Source organism: Scomber japonicus, chromosome 23 (assembly GCF_027409825.1).
Source record: "Scomber japonicus isolate fScoJap1 chromosome 23, fScoJap1.pri, whole genome shotgun sequence".
Taxonomy (NCBI): domain Eukaryota; kingdom Metazoa; phylum Chordata; class Actinopteri; order Scombriformes; family Scombridae; genus Scomber; species Scomber japonicus.
In genome coordinates, this window is record NC_070600.1 from 17,965,350 (window position 1) to 17,983,785 (window position 18,436).

At 40.2% G+C, this 18,436-nt stretch overlaps 1 protein-coding gene across 1 annotated transcript in view; it reads left to right on the forward strand.

Moving 5' to 3' along the window:
* Positions 1-18,436, forward strand: part of magi2a (membrane associated guanylate kinase, WW and PDZ domain containing 2a) — a 228,452-nt gene that overhangs the window by 192,552 nt on the left and 17,464 nt on the right. The window contains exons 11-15 of the mRNA XM_053343945.1: positions 8,192-8,223; positions 11,595-11,802; positions 16,199-16,240; positions 16,339-16,454; positions 16,749-16,941. Of these exons, the coding sequence (XP_053199920.1) occupies positions 8,192-8,223; positions 11,595-11,802; positions 16,199-16,240; positions 16,339-16,454; positions 16,749-16,941 (591 nt within the window). The remainder of the gene's footprint in view (positions 1-8,191; positions 8,224-11,594; positions 11,803-16,198; positions 16,241-16,338; positions 16,455-16,748; positions 16,942-18,436) is intronic.

Below are 18,436 nucleotides of genomic sequence, written 5' to 3' on the forward strand. Positions count from 1 at the left end.
CGATCTAATTGAACTGGCTGTTTCGCTGGGGTTTGCACCACTAGCCAGTGTAATAAAAAGAGAGGCAACCGGCTAACATCCATCACCAAACAGCTGTCATGCGCGTATGTCTGACACACACACTCTCTCTAAATATTTTCCAGTTCAGGAGCGAGCACACAGCTCATCACTTTTGCTCAAAACACAATCTGAAGCAAAGGATTGAATGAGCATCAAGTTTAAAAGTGTGCATATTTCTACATGACTGATTTTTTTTTTATGTCTGCCCCTTTATCGTGTAGACGTACGCCTCTTGGCATCTGGTCTCAGTTTGAACACACACACGCTAGTCAAGAAGAGATTGGACTGACAGCATTTACGCCTACGATCTCCCACGTATTTCACATTCTCCCACATCCAGAATCAAATGGTATTGTTATGGTTATTTTATGGTGCCGTTGCTATGACGACACCCTCCTAATGTCCAGTATCAGAGACCACAAATGACTGGCAAGGCGGAGAAGGTTCACAGATTGAGGCTTCATCAATAATTACAGGTCTTTCTAACAAACACACACACACCTCCTCCTGTTTTTATCACAGCGTTTTGGTCCCACAGTGTACAGAGACAGGAAGGAGGGGGAAGTTGGACAAAAGAGATTTAGAAACAGAAAGGAGAGGGCAGAGAAATAATGAAATGAAGATAGTACAACTACAGAGTGAGAATTAAAAACAGAGGTAGCCAGTGTGCTACAGTCTTTGTTGGGGTTGTCATGGACACAGTAAAAAGCCAAAGAGTGCAGAGAGAGACAGAGTTTTTTCTGTATTGCAGAGCGTATATGTCAATTTTTAGCATCAATACATCATTGCGACATTCATTCTGAGGTGTAGGTATGATCATTATTAACAAAAGGGACCATCATCAGGAAGAGTGACAGCTTGATGCAGCTTTTTACATTCTGCACCACAGCATCAGATACAGGAGACAGAAATCTGGAGACCTGCTCTTTCACTTTCAGAGCAAACAGAGCAGAGACTTCAGAGATTGTTATAAATGTGCTGCAGGCTAAGTGAAAAAACAGATGCAAAAAGCAAATTGTTTATCATCAGTCAAACATAAAGAAAACCTTTGACGGGCTATGTTTGCTGTGATTGCATATGCACTAAAGTGTAAAAGATATTTTTTACAATGCACTGAAGATATAAAGAGCACTTTTAAAATTTCAAAATTCTCTTTTTTTTTTTACTTCTATCTTATCATCATAATTGTGGCAGATCTATATTTGAGTCATGCCATGTAGACATCCAGGAAACAGAGAGTCCTTATTATAATGTGCTGTATAATTAGGGCAAGCAACGTAATCTTTCTAAAGCTTTTTAATTAAGCTTTACAGCAGTTACAATCGATATTTTTATATTCAGTGCATCACATGAATACTTGTTTCACTCAGCTCATTGCTTTCGTTTACCGGACCCAAATTTGACTTTTTCAGTTGATGCTTGCCACTTTCATCAGTGGCATTTCCGACACAGCAGGCAGCTGTTTTTGAAAACTGCAACCCAATCTACCATCGCTACCTACCCAGTACCACATAGCAGACAGCATTATGTAGGATGGGAGAGCAAGAATAGAGCCAAAAGGAGAGTAAATATTGAACTTTAGGTCATTGGTCACCAAAAAAGAAACACTGTGATTTTGCTGGGTATTTAAATAGGCAACTGTTTGCTAGCCAGTTTGCTAGTCTTTGAGTCCAAAAGAAAGTAAACACAAAAATTGTCCCACTTTAATAGCTATATGTATACAGCTAACTTACTGCTTATGTATCTACAGTATTAACAAACATATTAGTTATCCTTTCCATATATCTTCATTATAATTCAGTGTAAATAAATAAGGATATTAGAAAAATGTCCTGAAAGGGCTTTTATTGCTTTATTTGCTAGCTTATTGCTTCCTGTATAGCAATCTGACCATTTGGTCGATCTAGCCTCTGTCTTTTCTTCCAGTTTAATTTTCTTCCAATTAGATTTTTTTATGTGTGTGTTTGTGTGTTAGAGAATGAGATAGACAATGAATTTCTGTATATGTGCATCTGTTAATAACTTGGGAAAGTGTTTGCATTCCCAAACAGGTTTTTTATGTTCCCCCTAGCATGTGTGACGACCTCATAGCTAAGCTGACCGCCACTTCACCGTCCACAAATGAACCAATTTACGATCAAACCATTCAGTCAATTAAGCGTCATCACCTTGAAAGAGCCCACATGCATAATATAGTTATGATATCCCTTAAATTTGAGTTTGACTCCCAAGCCGTTTTTGCCCAACAAATGGGCACTCTGTCTCTCATCACCAGTAATTATTGTGCCAGCATGTGTTTGCGTGTGTGTGTGTGTGTGTGTGTGTGTGTGTGTGTGTGTGTGTGTGTGTGTGTGGCCGACAGCCTCATTAGTGGCTATCTAGACCATTAACAGGCTGTGTCCTCATTGCCACACCATCAGAGGCACGGGGCTGTTATTAGCTGTGGAGAATTTCAACTCATTCACATGTACGCACAGCCATTAAGTTTCCACTAACATGCTGCATTCTACCTCCCTGATGCCCACCCACACACTCGACACAAATGCTGAGCCACATGGTTTGATTCACACAGGTTCACATGCACACCTACGCGACAGGCAGGCAGACATTTAGGCTTTCTTGAACTTCTTCGCACACATCCCAAGGCAGCCGTCTGCACAGAAACCTCCACGTTACATAAACTCCCTTTTCTAGTACTATCCTGGGTACATTTTACATACTTGATTTGACCTTTCTCTTTAGATTGCTCATGCATGCACAGATGACCAGAAGCCACTTTTAAAGTATATGCAGATCACATGTGAAGGTCTTTTGTAGAGAAAGAAATTAGGGAGGGTTTGATTCACTGAGCCTCCTCCAACCTTCCTGGGAATCGGTGTGTAACTAGACAGTGATTCATTGTATATGTGTGTGCAAGATAGAATAGTTGGAAACAAAAGAGAGAAAGAAGGGAGGCTGGAGAGAGAGAGAGAGTGATGAGTTTGGCTTTCTGCCAGTAGACCACAGACTGTCAGCCATGTTCACACTTACAGCTCTGTCCCCACTGTGTACCGCTCCAAACCTGGAGGAACTGCCCGCCAGGCATCAATATCCAGTACTGTCGGCCCCGGGAAGACAGCCAAGACCCTGCGCATGAAGGGAAAGACGCCAAGATCCCATCATAGCAGAGGAGAAGGGGTTAAGCAAGGCTGATTGTGTTTGCCATCAGAATTAAATCACAGAAAAAAGTTAGGCAGTGAATCTCTTCCCTGTGTGTGGAGGAGTAAAATTGCTAACCTTGGTTGCCTCTTTAACATATCAACTCGTATTTGGGTTTCGACGGGATGTTGATATGGTGTTGTGATTACGCTGTGATTGCATGAGCGTGGTTAAATGAATTGGGCTGTTTTGAGCTTCAGTATCATGCACGTTCAACCGTGTACTTTGCAAATAATCTGTTTTGCACACAGCTACAACAAAGCAGCTTTTTTGAGAACATCAGGCAAACGTGGAATGAGTGTTCGAATAGAAGTGGGTAGAATCAGTTTTCTGCTGCGGATGTTATGCGAAGCTGCCAGGCTCCCTCATGAGATGGAGATACATATTTATAAAGGGCTGAAAGATTCACGTACACCGCCGCTCCATTCTACTGTTATCAACGTCTCATTTAAATAATTGAAGGGCTAGTGTTAGCCTCTCATTGTGAAATTAAAGAGATCTGTGTTCATGTATGGGTGAACAAATGTTGAACATGAACAAAATGAACAAATCTAGCCCTATGTGTGTCAAATGGTTGGATGTGTGTGCACTTTGAGAAATGTATGTATCCGTGTTTGCTTTTTCCTCCACCCACACAGTAAATGTTTTATTCACATTTAGCTAAAGCTAAATTTAGCTAAGAGTATGCTTTGATTGTTGGGAGACGTGAGCATTTTTACAATTTTACAACATAACCTTTGCAGAATGGATTTATTAAAGTGGGTTGAAACTGTTTTTGTTTTTTATTGTGCATATAGAGTTTGAGGGACGTTTAATGGAGCCTGTGTAGACCAGAATTTTTTTTTTTTTTTAATCATTTTGATCAGTTATTGATTTGGAACATGTATGTGTTTGGTACAACTGCCCTAAACAATGTTAAAGGTGCAGTGTGTAGAATTTAGCCGCATCTAGCACAACAGTCTTGACAGAAATGGAATATAATATTAATAATTATGTTTGAATTATTGTATAATCACCTGAAAATAAGAGTTGTTGTGTTTTCGTTACCTTAGAATGAGGCCTTTATGTCTACATAGGGAGCAGGTCCTCTTACACAGAGCCTGCTATTGCTATGTTTCTACAGTAGCCCAGAAAGACAAACCAAACATTGGCTCGAGAGAGTTTTATAGCCATTGTAGGTTCTGAAGGGCTATTCAGTTTTGTTGGCTTGATGCCACTAAATCCTACACACTGGTCCTTTAATATGAATCAAATTATTTTCTAATAATGTTGTGCTTTAGCAGTGCAGATCCCCGGCGGGGCTCCAGTGGGTCTGGGGCCAGGGGCAGTTGCCCATATTACCCTGTTGATAATCCAGTATTGGTTTTTGCCATCTGTTACTGAGCGCTCAGGATTCACCTCAACTCCTATTTCCATTTTTAATCTTTGCAGCCCATTTTGTTGTTACTTTATAAACATCACTCATACATCTTCCTGGACTGTGTAATCAGTTGTAGATGAAGTCAATGACATAGTCTAAATCAGTGTAATTCTTCCATCGGTTAGGTCCAATGTGCTGCCAAGGTTTCCTTTGATGTTTTTGTGTTAGCAGCAATTGTTTTGTTGTATGACCTTCAGAAAGTAAAACTCAAATCTCTCTATTTTGAGTGGCTGCATAAGCATATACTATACATTTATTGGATAATATCTTGTTCCCACAAGATGGATAGCCTTTTCAAATACCATCTCAGGACTTAAGGGACTCTTAGATTGGAGTTCTTACACTCTTCTGATGCACAAGAATCTAATGAAGGGTCTATTTGAGACATGCCTGATCAATTATTGCCTTCTTTTGAATCTTCTGTATCTTTTTGATCTAATTTTCAAAGTCTGAATCACAATCATTTCACATTAACCCTTTTGTCCCAGCTGTCACACTGTAAAGGCTTCATGGCTTGCTGCCACACAGTCTGAGACGGCACTATTATAACCAGTGAAAATACATGACTCTGCACCCTGAGAGCTGAAGGCCTCCCTGCTAACACTTTCCTGTTCAGACCCCTTTAATTGAAGTTTGGGGAAGAAATCGAAAACAAGGTACGACTCCTGAAGTTGTGCCAGTGCTGAAATGGGGGGTGGGGATGGGGTGGCACTCAGCACAGATTTACAAGTGTACGCAATTATACACTATGGATTTAGGGAAGCTAGTCTGCTCATTATAGAAACTTCAATAAGTAAGGTATTCTGCCCTCCTTTCTGGTGTCATACTGGTCTAGCATGCCTCAGAAAACGATGACCCTTCCAGTAGGAAAAGACACCGGTTAGCTCCGAACCTCAGTGCAAGTTGGACACCACAGTGTTGATGTAGCATGGTGCAACAGAGCTGACAAGTCTGATTAGTATTCAGTCTATGGGCTTTCAGCACCACGGTCAGCTCCTTTTACCCTCTTTCTGTCTCTCACCCCTTCTCAACTTTTAGCCACGGGGCACTCTGACACCCACGTTCAACTAAATGTCTGGTACGCCTGAGTTAACAGCGACTCTACCCAGCGAATCACCCTGGTCAGCGATGCCTAGTCGTGCCCCTCCTTTTCTGTCTGTCCGACTCAGCTCAGGTTCTGTCACCCAAACCAAAGACTGCTCTGTTCTTGCATCTTTTGCTCGCTGTGTCCTTCACACTGGCTCAGCATTCAGGACAGAAACCTTTTTTTTATTGATGGATTTTCTTTTGGAAGTAAAGCACAAATTGTCTTTGTTCTCAGTTATCATGCTGCATTTAGGCTGGTAGAATAGCTCCATGAGCATGAGCTGAAAGTGAAACTGGTGTTGTTATCTAAAATAAGCTGTTGTAATTGTTCTAAAAATCTTATTTGGCTTATTTTGACTGGGAGAAGCTGACAATCTGAAAAACATAGCCAGACTTCTTTGTGTTGTTTTTGTTCATTTCCATGTTGTCCCCATTCCACTGGCGGCTCAGTGAAACAAATGTTTTTACTGTGTGATTGGAGTGTGCCAGGCCGAGGCCAGGAAGGCTGGCGCATAATTCGAGCAGTCACCCCATAATTCGATCCCCCCATTTGCATATGCTCGTAGTTCCCCAGAGGGGAGACCGTGGCAGCACTTGAAAGACAGGAAGGAGAGAAAATTAATCAGGAAGATGGAGCATGCAGCTTTTTACACGCGCCTGTGAATTTCACAGTAGAAACAGTGGTGGAACATATGCTTCATTGGCTGTGTGTGTGTGTATGCATGTGTCTATGTGTGTCTGTCAGTCTCCACCTTTGTGCTTTTCAGATTGTTTCCTTTCATCATCCAAGATAGATTTATGAATGTAGTGCTTGAACAATGATGTAAACAGTGAAAACGTGTGGTGTACCTTTTTAAAGGTCAAAGCAAGATGAATGGGAAAGTCAAAGGAAAACGTGTGCCCTTTACCTTGCTGCACTCTATTACAAACTGAAACCACTTTATTGTCCGGTACAGTCATTCTGATCTCACTTAAGTGAAAGTCACAGCTTTCTCAAATCCCACTACCTATTCACTCTCACTGCTGTGGCCCCTGAAAAGTCTTTGATACATTGACAAATACCTGTTTTGGTAACGATGGGTACAGAAAATCATCTCTACTGGGTGCTGCTATTTGATTGAAGGTCTGCTGAAGACAAAAAGTATAAAAGTATTTTTTTGGCTTCACGATTTTTAGATTAAAAATGTATCATGTTTAGTAAATCAGATTTGTGCAGCACTCCTTATAGAAATCAGTCACAAAGTGCTTTACAAGGCATAAAACAAACAAAAAAAGAAAGGAGGTATAGTGTATGATGTAGTAGTTGAATACACAATATACAGTGAAAAAACACAATACACAATTAAAAAATAGAAATGCTGACCCACTGCACACTGGTTAACCAAAAGCCTGTCTTAACAGGTATGTCTTTAGCTGTACATTAGAGATGCAACGATAATTCATCTCAAGTATTTTTAAAAAGCCATTAATCGTTTTTAAGAGAAAATGCAAAATGTTCTGGTTTCTGTAGTCCTCTGTGACAATACACTGCATCTCTCAGGTTATGAGAAATGGTGATGGTCATTTTGACTTATTTGGTGTTTTTTTGTGTCATCTCTCTCTCATCAACCTCATTTGGAGCTGCAGCTGTACACTACTGCAAACAACAAAGTTAGTGACTGGGTGAAGCATTTAGCAGCTAAACACCCAGGCATGTCCTTCAAGAATTGGTGGAGAGCAAAACAGAGCTAAAAGGGAGGTAATATTGAACTTACATTCACCAGGAGGCCAGAAACACAATCTCAAGTAAATGCTGATGTTGCTGCAGATCTGCTGGATGTGAATAGGCAAGCATTTGTTGACAAGGTCACCATATCAACTTAGACTATCAAAGATAGGTGGTGATAATATGTCAGTGATGAGCTCATCCCCCCCAAGTGGCCAACAAGTCTATTAATACAGCTTCAATATAATAGTCATTGTTTCTTGTTCATTAAGATTGGTCTCCATGTGGAAGATACAAAAAGATGAATTGCTGCTTTTAACATCAGCCTTTTCATGGCAATTTATCATGTATCATATAAAATCCACTATTTCAGTATGAAAACATTTCATAGAAGAACATGCTGTTTCTAAATACATCCATCTCTGTTTGCCTTCACAATTAGTTCGAGAGGTCAGAGATGTTTGATTTGTCTTTTTCTGCTGTTTGCTTTTGCTTTCTTTCTGTTTAACTCATGAGTGCTTTTTGTTGTTCTTGCTATCATTTACAGATAATCATTCCATGTCACATTTTCATTTTCATTTGGTTTATCTGCACTTCAGTTTATAAATGTTTTCTTTCTTCATTTCATTATACTCTCAAATCTCCCAGGTTTGGCTCATATCACATCATCTATCATCCTTTTTTTTTAGTCTAAATCATTTTTTGTTCTCTCAACATTGCAGGTCACTATTCACCTTGGAAGACCCCTAAGCAGGTAACATGCACCGGCCTCCAAAACCTGGACTGTGCCAATTTCTGTTTTGAAGTCATTAACATAGATCTATAATGGCTGCAGTGTACATTTGTGCTAGTCTGACTCTGAATGACTCTAATCTTATTTGTCACACTTTGTCTCCTATAAAAGACTGTTAATCCCCCTCCTCGCTGTACTAACTATACTGATACTGCACTATATGTCTGTGTCTTTTACAACAGCTAGCCTTTCATATACAGATGGCGAAAAGGTTAAGTGGTGCACTGATTACATCACTAGAATGATTCAGACCTGATTCATTCATTCATTCAACCTTTATTTAAATTCTGAAATGTACTGAGGTAGAGACCTAGTTTACTATATAGCGTGACTCAATGCCGTCAAGGTTGTCCACATTCAGTGTGTTTGAATTACGCTACAGCTTTAGTGCTGCTATCTGTCTGTAATCAAACTACTTAAGTATGGCCTTTAGCATTTTTCAGTCATCCTGTTTTCATTCGTTTTCTCTTTTTTTTCATGTTTTTGCACTACATTTGCTCCTTGGTCATCTTTCATCTTAGCTTTATTTCTGTTTTTGCACATTAATACAAAAGACCTCATATTGCACTCAACTTCTTCTTCTTCCACAATAAATACTCTGCTCTGCGTATCATCTGCTTTTCCCTGGGCTCACTAAAAACTCTATCCACCAAACATCCTCTTAGATCAGATTCACTTTGTCTGTATGTGCATTTGTCACACTCACATGCCTGCACACAAGTGTGTCTGCTCATCTTTCTTTGTTTGTCTTTGTGCGGCTATGTGTGTAATCCATTTCATGCCTGGACGTCCTCTTGGCGCTGCTCTGACCAGCTCCTGACCCCAGCTCATTGGTACAGTTGTTGTCCCCATTTCAGATCACAACTAACAGCAGAGGAAACCTTGTCCCTTGACACTTGTCCCCCTTAAATAGCTCCCATTGTTCATACTTTTTGTTGCCTCTCGATTTTAATCAATCTCTTCCATCTCTCTCTGAATAATTGTAATTCTTTAGCTCTGAGGGAAAAAGCTTTAAACATCACAAAGTGGCAGACAGCATGCAGAGCCTCTCTCTCTCTTTACCCCCCAGTGTTCATTTGTTGGCTGCCCATTCCACCCTGTCCCTGTCCCCCAGCTGTTAAACCCCCCGCAACCCCGAGTTCAGTCTCAGTTTAATTGGGTATCATTTGTTACAGGAAGACTTATGCTGATCTTAGGATGAAATATCGAGATATTTGACTAATAAGGGAAGAACGGGGATTGTCATATCGACCTACAGTCGAGTGAATGCTCAGTCTTCAGCCCCTGAGAGTTTTGTTTGCAAATGAGCTTATCGAGATTTGTCTGTCAAATCCAACCAATACTGAAGGTAACAGCTTCTTAATGTTGGAGCACGCGCAGGTGTTTTTATTCAATAACACAGTCTTAAAAAGGCGAGTGGGCTTGCTTCCACTGCCTTAATCAAACAGAAAATAACAGTGAGAGAGTGAAAGAGGGATCAGGATGCAGTAGTCTAAACTTAACAAGGTCCCCCGTCTCAGCAGCCCAGCCTGTGCAGACGTGCTTCACATCAATGGGAGACCACCAAACCACAAAGAGTGGAAACACTTTTGATTCAGACTCTGCACTTTTATGAAGCTGATAATTATTCTCAGCACATCTTGAACCAGATGCCCTGTAATTCTCAATATTAAAGCATGCCATATGCAGGCAGTCTCACTGTCTCAGTTTCAAAAAAAGCTTGTTGTTCCCCCTGGAATCCGTCTCTCACACTTTCTGACATGTCAACATGTCATCTTGGCTATCTGCTTACTGTTGTGCCGTGACTCAAGCAGCTCAGCTTATCTGACACATCAAGGCTGACACTCTGACTGAGTTGTGTTGTCAAAACTGCACGTGTCACTTAGAGCACTTGACAGCATTTCCAAATGTTTGTTTTTTTTATGCAACTTATGCAAATTAGGTTTGATATAGAATATGTCAGCACACTTGCTTCTTAATTGTAAAAATAAAGTAGCGGTGGCCATTTTTATGAGGGCATAACTTGAAAATTAGCATCTTTTCACAACAATAAAGTACCACATTTGCTATCATCCTCACAAAATAGGACCACATTTATCTAATTATCACATTCCTCTATATGTTTTCCTCATTCTTGGTACACACTGTGGTCTAAATGTGAAATAGAGACTAGAATCGTGTTGCTTTTTTCAACTACTAACCTCACTAACTGTCTGGCTTCCTGTTTGTCTAGCTTTTATTGATCTGTTGCTAAACCCCGCCCCCTGAACAGTGATTATCCAATCATAGCTTAGCAACTATTACTAGGCACAGCAAGCCTGTCAAGCTTAGGGTTTCTCCATAAACTGAAACAGTGTTTTAGGGGCTCTAAATACTACAATACCTTCTATTAATAAAAGAGTTTTAAGGGTCTACATGAGCAAAAGTGTAATGAATGTATTCAACTTGGTGTTTATCTGCTCCAAAGTAACACATAAACATTACCATGCTTGGCTAACTTACTACCTACCTTCATAATCTAGGGTTTTGTTTACAGGCAAGGGGCATGTCCTTAGCTAACTAGCTTATATTACTATGTAAGGTTACAAATTAGAAAAATACCAGAACTAGAACATTAGACTAAAAATAGGTCTGCACTTTATTTGGTTTGGGGAAATTTATACTCCAGTAACTCCAGCCAAACTTTCATTCGGTAACGTTAGCGTCATGTTAGCCAGTCAGTTATGAGTCATCCTCAAATCCTTTTCTCTTGTAAAAGTCAAGCAGACTGTCGAAAAGTATAAACATTAAAGCATTACTATAATTCTGCTGTTTATCCATGTATGCTTTTCAACAGTGCTGACTTTTTGCCTGGGTGCTTAAGTCTCAGTCTTTCAGCAATATATCAGTATGCAGCTATTATGTACATGTTTATGACACTTTTACAGATTTCCAGCTTTAAAATAAATGACATTAAAGGGTGGCAGGAGATCAATCAACTAAGTTAGCATTAGCTTATGCTAGCTCACATTCACTGATAAAATCATGAAATGAGAAGCACGATTTAGTTTTACTTTTGCCTGAAAACAAAGACCAAAGTGTTTCAACAATTACTAAGAAGTTTGGGTTATAAATCTGCTATCATTGACTGTATGCTTGACAGGCATAGCGACAGTAACTAGGGAGGGTGGGGTTTAGCAAGCTGTCAATTCAGATTAGGCCTTAAAACTCATTAAAGTAAACTCTGCTTCAGTTTTTAGTGCTGTCATTGTGGTTAACGATCTCAAACCAAGCGTCAGGGGTGGATAAAGTGGTAGTGAAATACTGATCCCTCATGCCGCTGTGCTTTACAGGTGCTGGAGCAGTGGGAGTCCCAGCAGGGCCAGAGCAGCCCCGCTCAGACCAGCTTGTCGGCCCCCATTATCCCCCACAGTGCCCCCTTCCCAACCCATCATCTTCACAGGGCCTCAGTCCCAGACTCAGCTTCCGAGGCCTTGGCCCTGGCTAAACCAGACCCCTATGACCTTTATGAGAAGTCCAGAGCTATCTATGAGAGTAGGCGTAAGTACCAGGTGTAGCGCTCTGACAAACACTCCTCACTAGCACTGATGAAAGACGGAGCCCTCATTTGAGGGTGAAGTAGTGAATATTCATCAGTCTATCTCTGTCTCCTCTGAGCATCTCTTCACACACACACACAAAATGATTCATTATTATAGCTCACTTTTCCTGCTCCGAAGAAAACTGTGAACTTGAAATGAACTGACCTCTTTCTCTTAGACTGAAAGATCTGTTTCTGATTTTTTAGCACAAGTACCTCACTATCAAAGAATCACCAGAAACTTTGTTGTTCCCTTATTAGCATCTGCAACTGATTATCATTACATTTTCTCATTTAAAGGTAAAGTCAGATATTCTAATCCAGCACACTTTTGGTCAGCGAGTATCACTTCACTGTCTGCTATCTGTCTCCTCTGTTGTGTGTAATGAAAGAAAATCCAGTGTCCATACACAGCGCTGAGTCTATAAATGGGCGTGTAAACATAGTGGCTTAGAGTGAGCCACACAACACTATTTCAGCAAGTCAGCAGTCCATGCTCAGGCACAGGACAGGGGGAAGTCATCAGATTTTTTTTTTTTATGAGTCTCCCATCTCCAGTACCCGCTGAATGGTGGGGGAAGTCCGGCAAACCAAAGAGAAAAAGGTTGTGGCCTATTCTCATGGAACAGATAAGCTTCCATTTTATCAGATGAATCAATCCACATTGAATCCGAGACAGTCTCATGGAGAGCCTCCGTTTTTCTTTACGCTGCGAGTCTGTTTCTGTTGCATTTAGTGAAGCGTAATCTGAGCAGGCAGCTGTTTAATCCACACAAATATCCTGCTGCATATGTTTTATGAACTTATTGTCCGTATCAATATGAATCAATGAATACAAACACTGTTGATTTCTTCCCATGAGGCCGAGGCAGTTTTTTTCCAGTCGCTGTCCTCTCAGTTCTTCAGGAGCTGCAAACTGACAGACGGTTGCTTCTGTGAACAAAGACGATGAACTCGGGTCGAGTGAGAAGCGGGGGAGGCTACAGAGAATATGGATGGACTGAAACCATTTTTCTGCTTGTGATAAACTGTGAGAAGAGCAGAAGTGACTCTTTACCTGATGCATCGCTCTGGATTCTGCCATATCTCTCTTTTAGTCGTTGCCTTGTCAATGCGCGTCCATGAATTCTGGGGTGGGAGGGGGGGCAGAGCTTCTGAAGGAGCACAAAGGGAGTAGTGTGTCATCTATTCGGGTGTTTAGTTCAAATAGCAAATCTTTCTCCAGAACGACTGACTCTACCTTTAATCTTACCTCCTTTAGTGTCCACTATTACATACACGCCGATATACATGATCACATATAAAATGACCGATTTGACCGTGTCTTTACTGACGGGAAGGATCTTTACATCTAGACATTGACAATCTGCCAGATCACATCATAATCTGAGATGTGTTCATGAATAAATTCTCCACACAGCACCTTCACTGGTGCTTACCACTGGAACATAATGCTTTGCTGGCAGTAATAATACAGCCCTCTGACTTGTAAAATGTAAAAACTTGTGGTTAAATGGAAGTGCATCGTGGGCCTTGTGCCCATGTTTGAATTTTGGGCTTTTTGCTTTTTTTATGTGCATATAAATTAGATACTGAGGTCTAAGGTCCCCACAACACACAACACACAACATACACACAAACACACACACACATTTTTATTCTCCTTTTTCAGTTAAGATAATTTTGTGAACTGTTTATATTTTTTCTGAACTTCATCACTTAACATGAAAGTCTAAATGCTATAATGCTGCTTCATAGCCTTTTCCATTTTGCCTTGTTTATTTATTGACCTAAACATTTTCATTTTCATATGACTCTACAAATATTGCACCCAAAAAATACCAACCATGTCTTTAATTGTATAATATAAACTTCCCACAGTTTGCAGAAACCTCTGAGGAGATGATCCAAGGCAAGGTCATAGCTGCTCAATGGTACCTAAATCTGGTCAAATTTGAACAAATCAAGTCTAGTATGTAAGCTTTTAATTGAATTGATTGTAGAATCTCCTCTAAATTCACACACAGACAGAAACGGTGCATTATTTTTCTCAATGGTAGCTACAGCCCTGTGCTTATATAAAGTATGTTAAGTCAGGCTCTACATGCTATTAAGTTAAAATTTGTCATTAACATAATTAAAAATAGGGATGTAGTCTTGGTTTGTGTTTATGTTTGTCAGTATCTTGTCAGTTTCCAAGCTTCCCATGTCTGACGTGAGAGCTGTAACTTTTCACAGACAGGACTGGTGGTCATGTTAGTGTAAGTCACCTGTTATTGAAGAGGACGTGGCTGTCAGAAAGTCTCCGTATCAAATCCCTTTTTCTTCGTCTTCCTGTGTCTCATCGTTTCTCCCTCCTCTTCAGCAGAGGACACAGAGATAGCAGTGTAGCGGTCGCTGTTGCCTTCCCTTCAATAAAGGTCAGAATTTGGGTCTTGTGAGGCTGAGCAGGGAATAGTCGCAGACAGCGTTTAGGAATGCTCCATTTGCCCCTCTGACTGTAGTGGGTGAAGTCGGGTGTCACCTCTCTGGTAGAGTCATAACCCCCCGAGCTACTGGCCCCTGAGTGGGCACTATGAGCAAACTGCTAATGTTGGTTAATTTTAACGTTCTTTGACCCGTGATAGAAGTCAGAAGTTATGTAAATAGTTTGGATTAAAAGATCACATCTCTTGATATACAAAAACATATGTTATGTCTCCTAAATCAAGTGGTAGTGGCAGATTTCAGTGGATTCAGTGTAACAGGGACGATCTTCTTGTAACTTTTTAAAACCACAAACTAGATTCTGTTCACCTGCATTGTACTGGAATGGAAGTAGGCATTTCAAAGATAGGTTTTTTTCTCATTTGGATGAACCAGCTCTTTAAATGTTTCCTCATGATGAGAAAGGTATCTGACACCCAGTACCAAGCAGTATCAAAACTTTACCAGCCAAATGATACGTGCATGTGATCCCTGCATTTGATTTTTGTACCCAGCCAGATCTACAAAAAAAAAGACTGTTTAGTTTTTTTTAGCATTTTTTGATTTAGTGCAATATGTGATTAGCCCACTACTGCATCAGCTATAACCCATATGTGATGGTGAGGTTGAGTGGTGGCATTTTCTACAATTAAATGCTTCCACTCACATGATGGCTATCAAATGAAATAGAATAAAAAGGCACCAAACTAAGTATTCTACTGGTATTGGTATCACTTAAAGGGCACTGGCATTGGTACCGCTATCATGATTTCTTCTAATGATTGTATCAATTTGTCATTTAAGTGGTAGCAAAAGCTCAAGAATGCACTTTGCTAATGATTCAGTACATTTATGCTGTGATGGTATTGACCAATAGTACAATTTTTCCTTTTTCTTTCCTTTTATTTTCTTTTGCACTTAATGAATATTCCCGATATTTACAAAAACTTTATTATTTTACTAATCTTGATGGTTTTTAAGAAACAATGCCTTCTTGACTTAAGTACCTTGAAAATGGCTGTGTGTGTGTGTGTGTGTGTGTGTGTGTGCGTGTGCGTGTGCGTGTGCATGTACGTGTGCGTGCGCATGCTCTCAAGGTTTTTCATTCATCATTAATACATTCAGGTTGTGCTTCCCTCCAATGCACCAGTGGAGGTGTTTTCAGTTTTTTTTAAAGCCAACATGAACAAAACATCTTTAAAGTGCAAAAAATGTGTCATCTGATAAAATCAAAAGCTCTAAACCACTACCAAATGGACCTTGAGGTAAAATTGTTATTGTCAAATTTATGAATCTAAAATCCTTCCACATGATTTTTGCAGTTCAAAAAGCACGACTTTGTTCAAAACATTTGCATGTTCAAACTCTTTCTTGAATCTACCATTGAAACCAGTGATATCTTTACAATAAGCGCTGTGTTTCCTGTAATAACGCTGTGTCACTCCTTTTGTCTGTAGTCATGAACACTGTTTCTTTTCCCATCATTCCTGCTGACTCCCAGCAGAGTGCTCCGTGTGAATAAAACAGATACAATTGGAATCAATTTTTCATTCGCAGCCTCTTGTCTGTGTGGAGTTCATTTAACTACTTTGCAGATCATGGCGTTGTGTGAAGCCCCTGATTGCAGATCAGTGCTCGCATCCCACCTCACACTGTAAATAACAGACGGGTACATTACACGCTGTAAGCACTTCCTGACGTTTATGGATGATGCTGAAATTCTGCCGTGACATTAATGCTGAGGCAGGGTCTTACTGCCTTGTTCTCGCCTTTATGAGAGACTGTGTGTGTTTTCTTTTGTGCCATTTGTCTGTGTGTGTGCATTTGTGGGTGTCTGTGTACAACATTTGCCCATTTGTTATTGTTTACGGAGACTTCCTTTCTATGCAGAATCCGGCCAGCCGAGGACTATTTTTCCTGTGGACTCCTCAGGTAGAGTATCTCTGCAGGGACAGCACTTAAGAAACAAACTGTTCTCGAGCCACAAACATCACAGGCTGAGGAGATTTTGTGTGTTCATGTTGCTACAGGAGCCGACTACCAGGACATCGAAGTTCACCTGCGCAGACAGAAGTCCGGGTTCGGTTTTAGAGTCCTGGGCGGGGACGAGGCCGGGCAGCCTGTGAGTCCGGAGACGCGTGAGAAGGCTCGTATGGCGATGGGCGTGGAACCCTGTCATTTTCTCCTTTCTAACCCACTACACACACTACGTACACCTAACCCCTGACCTTTGACCCCTGAGAGAGTGATGGCTCTGGCTGCTTTGGTGTCTTTTGCTGTCTGTGAAAGTAACAAAACAATATTATATTATTGATTATGTACAGTATCAGATAACAACCACCTTAACACCCACTGCATGTGACACCCACTGACTGTAGTCTGGTATCTTAACCTATCGGAGCCCTACTTCCTGTATGTAACAGTCTACGTTTAATAACAGATTTTGATTGGAGCGATCATTGAGAAGAGCCCGGCGGACCTAGACGGGCGTTTGCGGCCTGGCGATGAGCTGTTGTTTGTGGACGGGATTCCAGTGGTGGGGAAGCCACACCGATACGTCATCGACTTGATGCACGGGGCGGCGCGAAATGGCCAAGTGAATCTGGTCATCAGGAGGAGACTACAAGCAACAGGTAAGAAAAACAGATACAGTCAAAGGTTTGTTCTTAAAATAATATAACTTTAGTGCTAAAACAGTTAATTTAACAGTCAGTTGATCGTCAAACATTTAAAGGAAAAGTTTCAAACATTGTCTGATTCCAGCTTCTCCAATGAAAGAAAGTGCCACTTTTCTCAATTTTATATTATTGTGCTATTTTATAATTATATGCTATATAATTCACTGTATTTGAGTTTGTGACTGAACAAGCTATTTAAAGATTTACTGTTTTATAGATTGTGTAGTAGAAGATTATATAACTAGAAGAGTGCATTCAGATGTCCACCAGGTGTGTCTAGGGGCATTTATAGTCTCAGTTTTCTTAAAGATGCATAGAACAGTGTAATGAATGAATAAATGAATGAATTAACTATTTATATGGCACCTTTCATGCACAGAATGCAGCTCAAAGTGCTTTACAATTCAGCAGAAAAAGCACAAACATGAGTTTTAAACCATACACATACACAAGGAGGAAGGGAGAAAATGAGTGTCACTATTTATAGAGAACAAACCATAAAAGATTAAAACAGTTTCTGGTTATAAGCTTTATTAAAATTATTATAATATTATATTATATTATTATGTTAAATTACTATTTTGAGTTGTCATTTAAAACTGTCCACTGAGTCAACAAGTCTAATATTTAAAGGTGGACTGCTCCATATTTTTGAGGCGTTGCAGCCAAAAGCAGCTTCTCTGAAAGTTTTAGTGGCGACCTTGGGAACAATTAAAAGAGCAGCTGTGGAGGCTCTTAGGGGATGTGGGGGATCATAAAACAATAGAGTGTCTGTGAGATAAAAGGGGGTTAGCCCATGTAGTGCCTTAAAAGCTAAAAAAAAAAGATCTATTAAATCAAAAATAGAAATATAATAAAAATCAATTCTTCAAAATTCAGAGAGCCAGTAGAGGTTGTGTAAAACAGCAGCATTCTGAATAGTGTGTAGATGTGCAATGGCTGCTGTTGTTAGGCCAGTATATAGAGGGTTGTAGTAGTCAAGAAGAGTGAACAATCTTGCTGGCTTAGTAGAGGTCTCACCTTTGCTATATTGCACAAATTATAAAAGACAGTTTAGGTCAATTAATTAAAATTGAGGTTACTTACTCGTGGTCGTGTCTGTGAGGCCAGATGTCCCAATTTAGCAAGAATTGATCCCTCTTATTAATGGGGCCAACTGGAATGATGTCAGCCTTATCTTCATATATCTTTAGGAAGTTCTCTATCTATTCATTCATTAATGGCTGTCATTCATACCATGCTGACTAATATGGAGGCAGTATGTAAAGAAGAACTGCAAAGGTCATATAACTTTAGTGTATTATAACATATCAAGTATGGAATTAATCTACAGATGTTCAGGTTCAAGATGCGGCCAAACTTTTTTATGGATTTGACCCGAAACAAAGGCCAAAATATGACCTGAAGCAGACTTGTGTTTTTAGCCTCACCAGAAATGCTTTTCCACTCC